The sequence below is a fragment of the Aulonocara stuartgranti genome (assembly GCF_965226115.1).
Source record: "Aulonocara stuartgranti genome assembly, chromosome: 1".
NCBI lineage: Eukaryota > Metazoa > Chordata > Actinopteri > Cichliformes > Cichlidae > Aulonocara > Aulonocara stuartgranti.
In genome coordinates, this window is record NC_138939.1 from 1315401 (window position 1) to 1331168 (window position 15768).

Sequence of the window (15768 nt, forward strand, 5' to 3'; positions counted from 1 at the left end):
TATTTTGATTTTGATGATTTTTTTTGTATTGCCATTTTTTTTGAAAACATAAACATTTCTTAGATAAAACGTTCTGTGATTTGTTCTTTTTTATTTAAATGTTTTCAGTTTTTTTTAAAGAAAAAAGGAACATAAGTCTATGGAAATAAAATATATATTTTTAGTTTTTCTATGAATGTTTTAACAAATAATAAACATGTTTTATTTTACATTTCAGTTTGCAGCAAAAATAGTTTCAAAATTTGTTTATGGAAATAAAATGGCTTATAGTTTGTCATTTATTAGAATTAAAACTTAAATTTTATGCATCACATGTTTTAAAATGTGTATAAAATTAAATGTAAATGTGTGTAAATGTTTTCAGTTCACATCTTCATTTTTCCACTAAGTTTTAAGAGATAACGAACAACATACAAGACCTAACTTTAACTACACAAACATAAAACACGCAGCCGTTTTTTTAGTTTTTGTTGTTTGAACGTGTGTATGGAAATAACAAAAATGTATGTATGTTAATAAGAATACATAAAATTCTGTTTTGTGTTGTTTTTTCCCCCAATTTTAAAATGTTTTCACTTCACATTAGTTTAAGAACAAATTATTTTCTTATCATTTTACAGCAGAAATAAACGTCTGTAACAAAATGTGAAGCTGTCTAAATCCAGAGATGTTAAAAGTAAAGCCTGGGGCCCAGAACTGGGTCACCAAAGGGTCCAACCAGGCCCAGTGGGTGGCTTTAATGTGTAAGCATTCAAAGCAGGAGGGATGTGGCACTTTTCACTCTGTTCTGCATCATTATCGTCTGTATCAGCTGAGCCACAGGTCTGAGTCAGTTTAACTGTCGGACTGAAAGGCATCACACGCTCTGCGCTTATACACAAGTAAGGTAGTTAAGTCCAAGGAGCCGATTTACTCAGCATTCCCACGGAGAAACTGAGACTTATTTTTCTCATCGGTTTTATAAACGCACGGTTTAGTAAATGTGAACATTTTAACATATTTAAGCTTCTTCACAGTAAAAGGAGGAGGTGATTTTATCGCAAGGTTATTGGGCGACAGCTCTTAGTGGTCCCGCCCATTTAAGATCATGCTGGAGTCTCTGTCTTAAAGAGAACTTCTGAGGGGCAGCCAATGAGGAGAGAACTGGCGTTAAAACGGCTTATTTCAAAGAGAGGATGAGTTAAAGGGCTGCACTGAGGCGGGACCAGATAAGGAGGGAGGGCAGAACAGGTCACCTTTAATATACACACACAGGTGATGAACACTGAGACACTGAGCTCAACAAGGAAACCCTGCTTCAGTAACAATAACATCAGGATTTAAGTCCTGCACAGGTAAACTGTAGTTATCGCAAGTGTCCACCAGAGGGAGGTACAATCCCAGCTAAACCATCAGGAGCCTGTCCAGCGCCTCCTCGAGCCCTCAAAGCTTCTGCAGACCTGACAAACTTTAGTGGACTCACTGAGTCTGAGCTGAAAGTGTGCGTTACCCAAAGCGGTGCCTGAGAGCGACAGCAGCCGTTCCAGGCGACATGAATGCGATGAATGAAATATTTAAGAGTAAGAGAAGAGAAAGCGGGAGAGCTGCTAACATCAAAGTGTCTGCTAACATACACTGGAGCAAGTTGTTTACATGGGGCGGTGGCACGGCCCTGAGGGAGGTCTGGCCTGGTTCTGACGCCGCTCAGCTCGAGCAAACATCACTTCACACAGGCAGGAAACACCACCCCTCCACCCCCACCAGGAGCCCGGAGGCATCCACCACGCTGCTTCACCAGAAGCCCGACGTGGATCCCGATCTCCCCGATCCGCAGCTGCTTCTTTTTTTCTCCAGCACATCTCCACGTGAAACTTTAGAAACCGTGAAGAAAGCAAAACTCCAGCCCACCCAAACTGGCCTCACAAACATATAAATACAAAAACATCGTCTGATTCTGAGCGGCTCACGGACGCTGGGACTCCAAAGGGAACCTGATAAAAAGTTTGATTAAAACAGCGACAGATCACGGAGCTATTTTCATGCACCTGTGTGAAGACATGAAACCAGGCGAGCAGATCCACAGCTCCTTCGGCACATAATGAGACCAGCGGTCAGGCCTTTTTACCCTCGAGAGGCTGAAACAAGCCCACTCTTCACTAAGACGATCCTGAAGGAGCGAGCGTGCCTTCCTGTGGGGTCAGGATTAAGTGAATTCCTGAGTGGGAAAATTCACAGACACTCCTGGAAGTCGGAGGTGGTGTTGGTGCAGCAGCAGCTGATCGGTGACGTCACACCGCAGTGAAGCGTTTTTGATTAACGGTCCAAACTGGCGGCTCAGATTCAAGGTGATTGGCTGTAGCTGTTAGCCTCCAGCACTCTGAGCACTGACAGAACAAAATCAAAAACCTTTTAAAATAAACAAACTTTAACAAAGCAGCGGTTTCAGGAGCGGTCCGGGTCGGGGGACCTGGAATGGCAGAAATTTAGACTTGTTAAAGTTTCTGATTGCTTTTAGAAGAACTCGTCAGCCCTCGTCGAGCACATCCATCATCTTTGAGACGTCCACATTGCTCTCCATCCGAGGAGCTCGTGTCCCCAGAGCCTGACAAAGTGAACCCTCGGTCTGATAAAGCTGAGCTACCGTCATCGAGGCTCACAGACCGGACCAGCACGCTCTCTGCTTTAATCTGCTGGTTCATGCTGTGTTTCCAATCCAGAGTTCAAAGAACAGAACACGAGTTTCTCCACCCAGCTGAGTCAGGTTCAGGTGACTTTACCTGTGCCCGCAGGTGCATTCTGGGAGTCCCCCATGAAGATCAGAGTCACGTGTTTGTGTTCTGGAGGGTCTGAGCTTCAAATTAAATCTAAAATCAGCACAACTCACATCAAACTGTCAGCAATGTGAGAGAAACAGAGGTCAGAGATAGTGTCTGTCTCCTGTTTCCACAGAAGAGGGGCCTGAAAACTGAAGGCTCTGCCTCCCATTCTACTTTAAATACTCTAGGAACAACAAGTAGGCCTGCAGAGCGAGAGCGAAGGAAGCCAAAACAGGAGAAATCTGCTCTCTTTCTAGTCCCTGTCAGGACTCTTGCTGCAGCATTTTGGATCAGCTGAAGGCTTTTCAGGGAGTTTTTAGGACTTCCTGATAATAATGAATTACAGTTAAAGGTGTAGTGTGGGCCACTGACTCCTGAAGGATGTAAAAGGTTCAGACCGAGCTTCATGGTCTGCGTGTTTCCTGCATGCAAAAACATTTCAGATCAGAGGAAAACCTGCAGAAGTGAGATACAGACATGTTTTAACCTCTCAGTCTTCTGCTGTGTAACACCCACCTCCTCCTATCCCAGCATCCTCCTGTCACACCAACCCTCTGCATGTCCTCCTTCACTACATCCATGAACCTCCTCTGAGCTCTTCCTCTCCCACCCTCCCCCCTCAGCCGTCCCTCTGATGGACTCATTTCTGATCCCGTCTCACTGCCAGTCAATATCAGAACATCTTCAGTTCAAGCTCTTTTTGTCAGCATCACTACCGTTGTGTTATCCTAACACCTCACCTCCTGTTTGAATGCAGTGAACTCATGTTTGAGTGCCAGAGATGCTCTTAGAGTTCCCGTTTCCTTCCTATCAGCTTAAAGCGTCTGACGGTGTCACAGTGCCACCTGGTGGAGCGCAGCCTGAGCTCGCCCATCTCACACTCATCACGTCAAAGAGCTTAAAAACCTTTATTGGAAAACATGTAGCAGCATTTCATTAAAAAACAAACAAAACAAATCATGTAGAGACATTTTTGGGATAAAAAGGTCAAAGTTCAAGACAGTCAACATTTAGCTTCTGAAGCCCGGCTGGTTCACCTGTCCATCAAGGTAGCCAAGCTACTGGTCCCCAAGCAGAACATGGCCACACTGTGCCCATTAAAAAGGAAAACGCACACACACACACACACACACACACACACACACACACACACACACACACACACACACACGCAGTTCCCATCATGCTCAGCCCACTTTATAGCAGCACGTAGAGCCAAACACGACCCTAGAAATAGTTTGGGGGCAAATGAGGCCACTAATAGATTTAAGCGCGCTCGCTCGCACTAAAGGTCTCCTCAGTTTGGCCTCTGCATAGAAAATAAAGGCGTGGTTGGACTTGATCCGAGCGTTCAGCAGCACCGCTAATAAAAAGCATGAAAACAAAGTCTCTTCTGCTCGCGCTCAGACCGGAGCTTAAGCACGTCCCCATGGCGGTGACGCGTCTCCTCGCTGCTGTTTCCCTCCCTGGAATTAAAAATTTAATCTCAGCTGAAACTCAAATCCAACACGCCGAGCTTTCCTGTCCCGCCGGCGTCAGCAGCGCTCTGCTACTGGGGGGGCGGAGACTCCATGCTGGCTCTGATCTTAACCACGGTGGCCTCGCCTCGATCCGGCTCTTCGGTCTTCTCGCTGCTCAGGGGCGGAGTCAAGACGCCCGAGGGGACGGGGCAGCCGCCGTGACACTGCAGCTCCACCTCCTGGTAGGAGTACGCCTTTTCCTGTAACACAGCAGGAACACGCATGTGAAAAAGCACACGTTTGGACCTTTTTCCACATTTACTACATCCTGTCCCCATCGACACCTGCGGTACACGCCCAGGAGTCTACATAACTCCGCCCTCTATCTGCCACCTGCGATGACCGCTCAGGCCTTAACCTCGCTGCAACCCATGCTGGAAAAAACGACGTAAGTTTTCCTCGGCTCTCAGGAGGAAACGGAAACAATCCTGAGCAGTTTTCTGGATCCTGTCTTTAAAGTTTTTGTGTGAGCATTTAATGTCATTTTTTTCAACCATTAAAGCGCCGATCGGTCATCGCCGCCGCGACGGAGTTCTTCTGCTTCGAGCTCGTTTAACCAGAGGTGGCAGCGCGTTTCACGTTTTTCTGCCGTCGTTCATCATTTTTACAAAATTATTCTGTCTGAATTTCTGCTCTGATATTAACGCTTTGGGGGTCAACGCACACGTGGGCGTGTCCTAATCACACGACCAATGTAAGGCGACATGGAGATGCAGTGATCTATAGACAAGTTTTTAAACTTCCCCTTGTGGGACTAATAAAGGTATCTCATCTTGTGTCGAGAGGCCACGTAGATCCAGAGATGATAAAAAATCTCTGGATCTACGTCTGGGAGGCTGGGACGTGCTCCTCTGTCTTATAGTGGACAGAAACTATTTTTTGGAGCGGCACAAATACAAATAAAACTTGTGTGACTCTTATTTGATGCAGAACAGCTGGTTGTTCTGTAAATACTTTGAAATGGTTATAAAAAATATGCTTGGCTGCATTTTTCGGTAAATGGCTGCAAAAAACTTTTTTATTTGCAAAACTTGTGCATAGTTTTGAAAACTTACAATTTATATTTGCATTTCAAGTTATGAAAATTATTCTTTAAACATGTTTGTGTTTGTTACAGTAAAAAATAAAACTCTGATTTTATGTTTGTCTGATTTCAGATCAGTTGTGTTAACACGGTAAACTGAGACACGAGGTTGTCCTGAAAGAACGAAACCAAACAAGGCGAGAAGCTGTTTTAAAGGTGAAATAGTCAAAAACAGCCGATTGTGCCCCGGAGCGACAAACTTATCAATAAAGTTACAAACCGGTGACTGTGAGGGGAAATAAACAAACGCACGCACACACAGCTGTTGGACCTACCAGCCAGGTCACGTAGGGGGCGTGTGTCTGGATGTTGTGCATGTCATCCGCAGAGATTCCCGGGAACGTTTTCATCGGCGAGCTGCCGACCTCTCGCAGCGCCATCGCAAACGGCACCATCCACCTCACGCACTCCTCCACCTCCACCCTCTTCAGAGCTGCACGGACAGAAGGAGGAGGAGGTGAGTCGGGGTGGAGTCACACCAGCAGGGACAAACAGGAAGTGTGGAAAATGAATTTTACCTGACACGGTCTCCACCAGCTCCAGGGACGAGAAGTGAAAGAGCGCCGAAGCAGCGAGAACGCCGTTAGAAAACTCGAGGCAGCGCACGTCCAGCATGCACAGGTCCAACAACTGAAAGCAGACGCACCATCAGAGACACTCGGCGGGAGACAGACGGTCCCACCTCAGCGAGAGACGCTCGTCTCCGAGCACATCGGCACAATTCATTTATGGTAACAGACGCCGTACCTCTGCGATGTGCGTGAAGGTGGCCTGCGGGTATCTGGGGAGGAGGAGCTCGTCCGCGTCCTTCAGGTAAGCCACCTGCATGTAAACATTGAGCCAGGACACGGGAGTCTGTGGGCTCAGGCTCCACTTCAGCTCCTAGAGAGAAGACGAGTCCACGTTAGACACCCAAATCTCCCATCTGACGCAGGTTTAAGGGCTGCGATGACAGAATGACATCACGAAATGATGCGTTCACAGCTTTGGCCGTTTGCTGGTTGTTGAATAGTTTTGTGAGCTTTAACCTGAGATTGTGTTGTTTCTGACGAAATACATTTATATTCAAAATAGATCCAGGATTTAAGGAATCGAGATCACTTGATTCAAACTAAAATTGATTTTTTTTTAAACACAATGAGCATCATTAAACTGCTCAGATGGCTCCGCCCCTTCCTGAGCCCGGTTCTCCTGGAGGTTTCTTCCTGTTTTTCCTTCCCACTGTCACCAGGTGCTGGCTCATAGAGGACCGTCTGGCTGCTGGGGCTTCTCTGTACCTGACCGTATAAAGCACCTTTGACGCTGCATAAATCAAGCTGAATTAAATGGACCAAACAGTGAAATTGTCACCGAGTCTTCAGCTGAGAAACCAAAGGAAACCTGATGACTCTCACAGGTGAGGACACAGGTGTGCTCAGAGCTCGGTTAAGGCCGAGGCAGGTCGTGCGTTTTACCTTCATGACGATGATCTCCATGCTGAGGATCTCGTCTTCTGTGCAGGCCTCGTCTGTCACGTAGGCAAACTGGTGGACTTTGGGAGGATACATCTCCTGGGAGAGAAACATTTAAAGATAAGAAACGCAGCAGACACGCTGCAACAAAGCACCCGCACGGTACCGAAGAGCTCCGCCCTCCCCACCTCGACTTTGGCGGCAATGAACAGGCAGGTGATGCCGATGAGCTGCAGGGTGGATTTGAGGACGTTCCTCTGGGTGGCCATGAAGCGATCAAAGTAGTCCTGAGCGAGGTGGTACGTCTCCCTGTGCAGCCTATAGACCTCGCTCACCTGACACACACACACACACACACACACACACACACACACACACACACACACACACACACACACCTTGAGTACATTAAGGTGACTGCATCTTTACTGTTTATTCTTAGATGAATGATTTCATGGTTTCCGGGACGCCGAGCTGCGTCTGCCGTGGATCGTCCACAGTAAAACCTGCAGCCTGAAGCTAAAGGTTAGCGTAAAGCTAAAATCTCACGTATAGACACACCTGAGATCAGGTGGTGCTGCAGGTTCACAGACTCAGTACTGACCTCCATGAGCCAGTCCAGGAGGATGGCCCTCATCTTGGGCTGCAGGTGTGGATGTTTGTCCATCATGTGGACGTCTCTGGTGTAGGACTTGTCCTTCTCCAGCATGTTGTTCCACACGGCGTCCTTACTGGCCCAGCTGACAGACAGAGTCAAACAGATCGCTGACACGGGACAGGTACAGGTGACAGATTAAAGGAAAACACCCCCGACCACTGAGGGCTGAGCAGCCATCAGCACCACTCACCAGAGCGCGGGCAGTGGCGCGTGGTGCACGGGTGTCACACATGTGGTGTGGAAGCTGTAATGAGGAAAGCTGGCGTTGACCAGGGGGACGAGCGGGCACTCCTCCTGATCAGGCGTGGAGATCCACCTCTGCGGACTCACGCGATCAGCTGCAGGACTCCAGCCCGGCTGGGAGACAGGAAGAGCTCGGTTAGAGTCGAAGAAGGGTGGAGGAGGAACACACGCCTCCAAGACTGTGGGCGTGGAGTCGCTGCAGGTAATTAGACCCACCTCACACTCGCGCTGCTTCTTCTTCGTCATCTCTGCTACCTCCTCATCCAGATCCGGTAAAACCTGAGGAACAAACAGAAAAGAAGGAACCCTGGAGTTATCGTTCTCATGCTTTTGTTATTTGGAGGCGCCCCTCCTGTGGACCGCACTTGGTGATCAGCCTTCAAATCGTCTTCCTGGCAAAGCTAATAAGTTAGGGCTGGATCAGGTGACCGCTGACCTTCGGGCTGCAGTTACAAAAAACCTGAGCTTAAAGACGCGCTCTGCGCCTCCGTGCTGTTCACCATCTCCCCTCAGATGAAGGCCCACTGCTTCTGTCAGCTCTCCTCACTGTGGCTCTAATATGATGTCCAACATTGTTGGAACCCTGCGTGACCCTCTTTGTGACAAAACACATCAATGACCCACTCCAGCAGAGTGTGTGTGTGTGGGGGGGCCCTGCTGGAGCCTCTGCCAGCCTTTCAGGACACTCACAATAGCAACATCTGCCTTCCTCTTCCTCGGTCGGACTGTGGTGTGTTTGGGGGCCTCGGCAGGAGCACTCTTCGCTTCTGTGTCTTCCCTGAAACAAGCAAAGCAAACAGCAGCTGTTAGCGAGCGCTGCCATATCCACAATCAGCCGAACAAACCCGGGTTAGCACGGGTAAACGCTCACACGGTCCAGAAACAACAGGCTAGTTAGCCCGTGAGGCTAAAGCTCCTGGTGGCTCTTCCTGCGTGGGCCAAACTCACCGTGTTCCTCTCATTATAGTCGGGGCCGTGGAAGCGTCCGTGGGAGCAAACCTGTGGACGACAAACGACTTGAAATTTAGACTTAAACAGCCGTAAAAGTGCGACGTACAGCGGCCCCAACCCCCACTCCGAGCCGCCTTCCTCCCGACAAAGCCCGGCTCAGCCTGGCGCGGAGAGCGGGGCAGCAGGCCGCTTCCAAGTGCCCCCAAAGCCCCCCCACCGGACCTCGGAGACCCGGGAAACTGCCCCGACATCCACGCCACACCGAGCAAGGTTGGTCTGAGGCGGCCACGGGGCTCGGTTAACCGAAAACAGCGATATTTTACCGAGTCCGGCTGCACATCATGGCCGCCTGATGCGGACACGGAGCGGCCAACAAAGAGCCGAACCCCCGGGGGCTGTCCACGTCTGGACCGGAGACCGTGGGGGTTTAACGTGGGAGCCTGGGTCACATTACGCTGCAGGCAATCAAGCCCCAATTCTACTCACGCAAACTTTTAGCCAGCTGCAGAAACTCACCTCAAGTTCCTCCCTTGAAGTTCACCCTGCTCCGCCGAGAGCTCCAAAAGAAGGTTTAACCCCGCAGTGGGTTCCCCTCAGGTTCTCCAAGTGTGTTCTCCAGGTGTGTGCTCTCTGTCCTCCGGTGCTCTCCTGCTCGCGGTGCCCGGGATTCTGAGCTTAGGCCGGGCTAACTGCTCCGAGCTGGCGCCTCGCAGAGCGCAGATGAGCTCCACGTCAGGAGGCGTAGATTCCAGTTGGCGCTAAATCTCCACCCTCTGCGCCGCTTTACAGCCGCATTGAGCTGCGTCACCTCAGCCGCTCACCTGTGCAGGGCACGCGGCAGGTATGCTGGCTGAACTCTACGCGGATGGTCGCGAGCGTGAAGGAAACGGTGAGTTTTTAGTTTTGCCGGTAAAAATGGGGGCGTGAGTGCCGCGCTGACAGCTGCGAGGGGCGGATCTTCGCAGACCGGAAGCGCTCGGGCACCGCGTGGCTGTGTGTCAGATGTAAACAAAGGCAGAAGCGGCGCAGAAAGACGCGGAAAACGACGCAAAGCGGGCAGAATGACGCAGCAAGTGAGCGAGCGGGTTCCGTGCGCGTTACCTTCAGTGTCTGTCACGGGACCGGGTTGTGATTCAGCGGGAAAATGAAGCGTATCGCCTCCCACATGTCCACTGCGGGCTGCCGTACTCGCCCCGCCTCCGACCGTAACGGAGTGACCCGCTCAGCCGCCTCCGGACTCCTCCCCGGGCTCCCAACTTCACCATTAAATCTGATAAAGTGGCAGGAGGCAAACCAACCTTTGACGTCAGCAAATCTGTGGCTGCTGGTCACGTGATCACATGACAGCGTCCTCACACGGTTGTTGCTGCAGGCTGAATATGATAATTCATTAGGCCGTGGTTTTAATAACCAGCTTATACAGGAAATGCAATAACGTCACATCGGTACCATCCTTCCTCCTGCTGCTGAGACATGACCCGTAACAGAGCTCAGCATCTGCATTTACAAACACAGCAGCACAGGTCAGGACAGTGGAGACTTCCACGATGATCCCTCTGAGCTGTGGGAAGCACCGAGGCTTCCTCGTGATTTACAGACAGCTCTGATCACGGGAGGAGAAATGGAGCAGGAGTAATCCTGAAGGAGGAGCCTGAGCAGTGCTGTGGAGGTGAGGAGTAACAGGCAAGGTCACCAGTATGAAGCGTGAGGTCGAAGGGTGTCAGTGTGTACGCCCCACAGGGTGGAGGTCAGAGGGGTGGAGGAAGGTACAGAAGGTGTGATCTGAGCGAGATATGAGACTGAGGTGGTGTCAGGGAGGATGTAGCTGGACAGTATCGGATGGTTGACTGCAGGGTGACTTTGGACATCAAGAAGAGCAAGTGAGTGAAGGAAGGATGCTGGGAAAGTAAAGCTGAGGGAAACTGCAGGGAGTGTCCTCTGGACAAAGGAAGGAGGACAAGGAGGCTTGGTGTGGACCCAAAGCAATGAACGGTGCACTAGAGAGGTGAAGAAGGCAGGGCGGAGCGGGTGGAGATGAATGTCAGGGGTGATTCGTGACGGAAGGGTAGCAGCACGAGACAAAGGGAAGGTTCAAAGACAGCAGTGAGCTCTGCTGTTTGGAGATGGCAGAGGATGAGCTGAAGATGTTCAGACGTTCACTGGGAGTGAGAAGGAGGAGTCCATCAGAGGAGCAGCTGAGAGTCAGAGAGGATGAGATGGTTTGAGCATGTGCAGAGGAGGGAGGGTGATGGAGCTGCCAGGCGCAGAACGACTGCTTTGAGTTTCCTGCGGTCGGCACGGAGCTTCGAGGTTTGCTGCTATATGAAGAATAGAAGTTTTAATAAGTGGGTGAAAGTGGAGGAAGGTGAGTCTGAGAGGAAACCCAGAGCCAGGTGAGTGCAGACAAACATTAATGGTTAAACTTCAGCTTCCTCAGAGAGCGTAAAAGTTAAATAGATGAGACACGTCCTGCTGGCCCTGATTTACAGCCAGGAAACTTGTTCCAGAGATGATTGTGTTCGTGTCTTCGGTGAAGCTGAAATACTCTTTTTGTTTGGTGAACAGAACAAAGTCGACCTTTGGTCAGTCACATGACCCCCTCCTGAGAACGACACAAACAGGTTTCATTCTGTGGCGTCTGCACAGAAAGGGAAGGATGAAGTTTTTGGAGCTGTTTGGGCGTCTAAAATCCGTCGTTATCGGAATGATTCACGTGAAAGCGTTGCCAGGTAACAGAGTCCACCTGTCGGCGTCCTCCAGGTTCAGGTGAAGTGTTTGGTCGTGGCAGGGGGAGGTCAGTAAGAGCACAGAGGTTTGCAAAATGTGGTTTCAGGGTGAGCTGGCGTCCAGCTTCGCGTGGGCCTGCGCGTCATCAGGTTAAGACAACATCGCACATTCTGATTGGCTCAGATTTAGCTGATATGTGACATTTTCCTGCGTACGCTGCGCTCAGACATGAACTTGATTAAGTCAGACGTGTAACATTTCAGCCTCGCACACCGGTGTGGTCGCCCTGTGACGGGGCAGTTAAACTTTATTTAACCAGGACAATGTGAGTGGAGATCAAACATCCCTTTTGCAGGCTGAGACTCGCAGCAGTACGATCGACCTTAACTTCATACGAAGATACACGGCAACAAAATACACAATAAGTACATCGATGCAGACGATGACCCACCCTGAACCCTGAACCTCGGCCCCGTTCTCCTGTCCAAACAAGGCCTGCTCTCACTTTTTCTGCTGTCATGACCTTTGACCTTTCACACACTAACACACACTTTCTGCACGCTCTGACCTTGGGGTAAACTTGCTGGGACGTCCACTCGTAGGAATATTTTGGGATTGTGTTAACAGACCTGAACACGGTCGCCCTGCAAACAGACCAAAGCTCTGCTTTTACAGAGGCGCTCACACCGCTGATGATCAGTTAGTCAATAACCTGCATCGATTAGCAGCAGCTGATAGTTTCTCACACGCTGCGTTTTGGTTTAGTGTTGAATAAATAATGACACGCTGTAAATATGCGGTGTTTTGTTGTTCGTCCAGGTGATCATGGTTGTGTCCTGATGTGTCACCAGGTGTACTCGTGACTTTGAGTAGGAGGAGCTGCAGAGAAAAACATCACAGTTTGCGCTCGTATTCTTGTACATGCATGATGTGCACATCGGTGCCCACATCCTTAAGTGTTGAGGGTACTCTTTGAGACCCTTTATAACAGGCTCCTCCTCTTCCTCAGGTAGCCCACTGGGCTCTTTGAAAATGTCTGAAATCAGCGAGGCGGCGTGCCGGGAGGCAGCGATCTACAGAGACGCAGGGGTTGTACGTTTGTGCACGTTGTTTGCGTTCCTCACAGCTCTGCAGTCTGCACAGGCGAGGCCCTAACCGAACCTCCAATCCCGTCTTTCAGGATGGACTGATCGTTGAAAACATGCACGATGTGCCGTACTCTCTGAGCGCGGGCCCCGAGGTGAGCGCCTGCATGACCGCCGTCTGCTGCAGCGTTAGGGCCGCCTGTCCGTCCCTGCCTATAGGAGCGCAGATCCTGACTGCAGCCAATCAGCAGGCTCTGGCTGTGGCTCTGGCTTCAGGTTCAGTTGTTCATTCAGTTCATGTTGATGTGTTTGGAAAGATGCAGGACGTGTGATCAGCACGGTGACGGCGCTGTGTGCTTCCAGGCCTGGACTTCATCAGGGCTGAGGCCTTCGTCTTTGCTCACGTGGCAGACGAAGGCCTCCTGAACGCCGGCGCCGGGGAGTTACTGCGGTACCGCAAACAGATCGGAGCTGAGCACGTGCAGATCTTCACCGACATCAAGAAGAAGCACAGGTGAGGTCACCTGCTGTGCAGTTATAGTAAAGAATGAAGTACTCAGTGATGCAAGAAGACGTGAAAACACTTCCTGTGTCTGAGTACAGCTGCAGATAATCAGGATGAGCGGCCGGCCAACAGTCATTCATGCCTGTCACAGCTGAGCTTTCAGGCACTGGGACGTGAATGGGGCCAGCCTGGGCGAGAGAGGTGTTAAAATGTGTGTCAGCACTTTGGCGAGCTCTTAGGCCGTCCTGGATGTTGCCTGGACCTGCGGCTTTCATGTTGATGGTCCCCTGTGGTGTCCTTCTGGTGTCTACTGCAGACACACTGAAGGGCAGCTCACCTGCTGCTGTGGGAGGAGCATCCACCCCACTGAGCAGCAAATCATGAAACTTTCACACACCTCACACAAGGTTTGATTTCTATTACAGTGCAAACCACTTATCATCTCCAGTGTGTAACATCCACACGTGTGTGTGTGTGTGTGTGTGTGTGTGTGTGTGTGTGTTTCCAGCTCTCACGCCCTGACGTCAGACGTGAGCGTCGCAGAGACGGCGCGTGCTGCTGAGTTCTTCCTCTCAGACGGCGTCATCATCACAGGAGCAGCCACAGGACTGCAGGCCGACCCCGAGGAGCTCCGAGGTCCCGCCCCTGCCGCACACACGCACACTCTGTCCAGATGTTAGCCTGACTCTCGTCACTCACTGCATTTTATCACTTTATCATCTACAATCAGAATCCTAGCAGCTTCTCGCTGCAGAATATAAAAAGGAGACATTACAAGGATTTTTATTTTGAAATTAAAATCTGAAGTTAAAATCTCAGGTCAGGTGACTCCTGTTAGAGCTGCAGAAAGGATTCACCTGCATGCAGCACAGAAACAGCTGATTGGCTCTGCAGGGTTCAGGTGTGTCTTCATCAGCTGTGCTGCGTGGGCGGATGCACACTTCACTTTATTCTCAGAACAGTATTTCACAACATATCAGACATTTTTTTTAAGCCCCCTCACCTCAGGTCCTCCTGCTTTTACCCCGTTTGTCCAGAAGAGGTCCCCCTCACCCCGAGGGAGAGAGGGCCGCGGGTCGCACTCGAACCACTGAGCTAAACCGGCGCCCAAAGAGTCTGAATTTTAAATGTCACACTCACAGCAGGGGGTCAAGCCCACCTGAGCTGTTTGTGGGAGGTAAATCCACTCGTTTTTCCCTCTGTGTCCTTAAGTGATCAGAGTAGAAAAGAACCAGTCCATTTCCTATCGAAAGCTTAGAAATGAAAGTCATGGCTCCACCGACATTCACTGAGATAAACCCAGAGCTATACCTGCCCTCAGGTGTTACTGATGAGTGCCGTGTTTTTGTGCTTCCTCATCTGTAGGTCCATTTCCTGTTTAAAACATTTAAGCAATCAGCGTTGAGGTGCTGCTCTGCAGCTTCATGCAGCTTCATGCACAGGACCATAAATCCTGCAGTAATCAGTCAGTAAGGTTTGTATCAGCTCAGGTTACTGAGTCTGAACTCTGCACCGCATCCTCGCAGCAGCAGCCAGGATATTTATAGCAGCCGGACACTCAAGCCTGTAAACAGTCTGAGGGCTGTACATGCCACTGCTGCGCGCGCACACACACACACACACACACAGGTGCTGGTCATGTTCAGACGCATTCACCAGGTCACGCGTGTGAGCGGAGGTTCACTGAGTGCAGCTCTGCAGGTGGTGAAGGCGTCTGAGGCGTATTTTCTATTCTGTCACACTCTAATGTGTCAGTCTTATATCTGCCACACCCCTCTGCGCACAGGCAGGAGACTCTGGCAGGTCAGAGAGGGCACGCCTCAGGTGAGCAAAGTCATTATGAAGCCAGAGAATATGCATGCAGTGAGCCTGTTTGCACACACACTGTCCTGCACCGACCCAAAGGACCTGCGCAGCATGCAGTCAGATACCTTTGAGCTCCAAGGAGTTAGCACTCGGTGATGATGTTTATATAGCAGAGGCTGCTCCAGGCGAGATAAACAAACCACGCATGCTAGCAGCGGCTGCATTTTAGTTAGCAATGCTTCAACCCAAGGTCCAAACAGCTGACAGTAAACGAGGCAAACGTATCAGAGACACGGCCCAAAGACCAGGTCCCAACACGGAGCCAGGAAAACACTCGGACTGTGTCAGGGAACAGAAGGATCATCAGAGTGGGAACAGGTGTGACTAATCAGGGTGGGTCACATATCGACTGAGAGGCAGGAAGTAGCACCACAGCAGCCCTCACCCCGACGCCTCTCTGTGCTGAGTCCAGCCTGCAGTGCGTTTAGTAGCGATCTACTAGATTCCTTTGTAATATTCAGAGGTTTAAATGAAATCTAAATGATCTAATTCAAATTCTAAACCTCGTTGCTCACAGCCTCAGGTGGACTTTCAGGGTTTGTAAGTCTGGAGGGTTGAGATGCGTTCGTGTGCTGCTGGACGGTGGGAAACGAAGCTTTCGACTGCTGACGTGTTCTTAAATAGAAATTCATTAAAGTGATTTTTTCTGTTTTTCCAGACGTTTCCCAGTCTGTGGGAATCCCCGTGCTGATTGGCTCAGGAGTGACCTATGACAATGTCGAGAGCTACCTGGATGCAAACGCGATGATAGTGGGCTCCCACTTTAAGCTGGGCGGGCACTGGGCCAACGAGGTGGACCCGCAGCAGGTGAAGAGGTTCATGGGGAAAATCCGGAAGCTCCGGCAGTGAACGAGCCCCCACCATAAAGACACGCAGACCGCAG

The 15768-nt window shown here is 50.3% G+C and overlaps 2 protein-coding genes across 6 annotated transcripts; one reads left to right on the forward strand and one right to left on the reverse strand.

The window, feature by feature from the left end:
- Positions 1-3684: 3684 nt before the first annotated feature.
- ccne1 (cyclin E1) lies at positions 3685-10878 on the reverse strand. Of its 2 annotated transcripts, none has more exons than XM_082545816.1 (12): positions 9219-10878; positions 8700-8750; positions 8442-8529; positions 7968-8030; positions 7699-7865; positions 7455-7590; positions 7039-7185; positions 6854-6949; positions 6147-6281; positions 5918-6029; positions 5675-5832; positions 3685-4515 (listed from the first exon to the last, which is right to left on the reverse strand). In XM_082545816.1, the coding sequence occupies exons 2-12, from the start codon at positions 8711-8713 to the stop codon at positions 4345-4347; spliced, it is 1287 nt and encodes a 428-aa protein (XP_082401942.1). In that variant the 5' UTR covers positions 8714-8750; positions 9219-10878; the 3' UTR covers positions 3685-4344. The 2 variants fall into 2 exon arrangements, with proteins under 2 accessions (XP_082401942.1, XP_082401941.1); XM_082545815.1 differs by lacking the exon at positions 9219-10878 and adding an exon at positions 9026-9212.
- Positions 10318-15742, forward strand: LOC309713998 (uncharacterized protein F13E9.13, mitochondrial). Of its 4 annotated transcripts, none has more exons than XM_082546022.1 (7): positions 10318-10371; positions 11268-11431; positions 12439-12521; positions 12610-12790; positions 12878-13028; positions 13528-13655; positions 15544-15742. In XM_082546022.1, exons 2-7 carry the CDS (start codon positions 11359-11361, stop codon positions 15732-15734), a joined length of 807 nt encoding a protein of 268 aa, XP_082402148.1. In that variant the 5' UTR covers positions 10318-10371; positions 11268-11358; the 3' UTR covers positions 15735-15742. The 4 variants fall into 4 exon arrangements, with proteins under 4 accessions (XP_082402148.1, XP_082402147.1, XP_082402150.1 ...); XM_082546021.1 differs by lacking the exon at positions 10318-10371 and adding an exon at positions 10906-11095; XM_082546024.1 differs by lacking the exon at positions 10318-10371 and adding an exon at positions 10946-11012.
- The last annotated feature ends 26 nt before the right edge of the window (positions 15743-15768 follow it).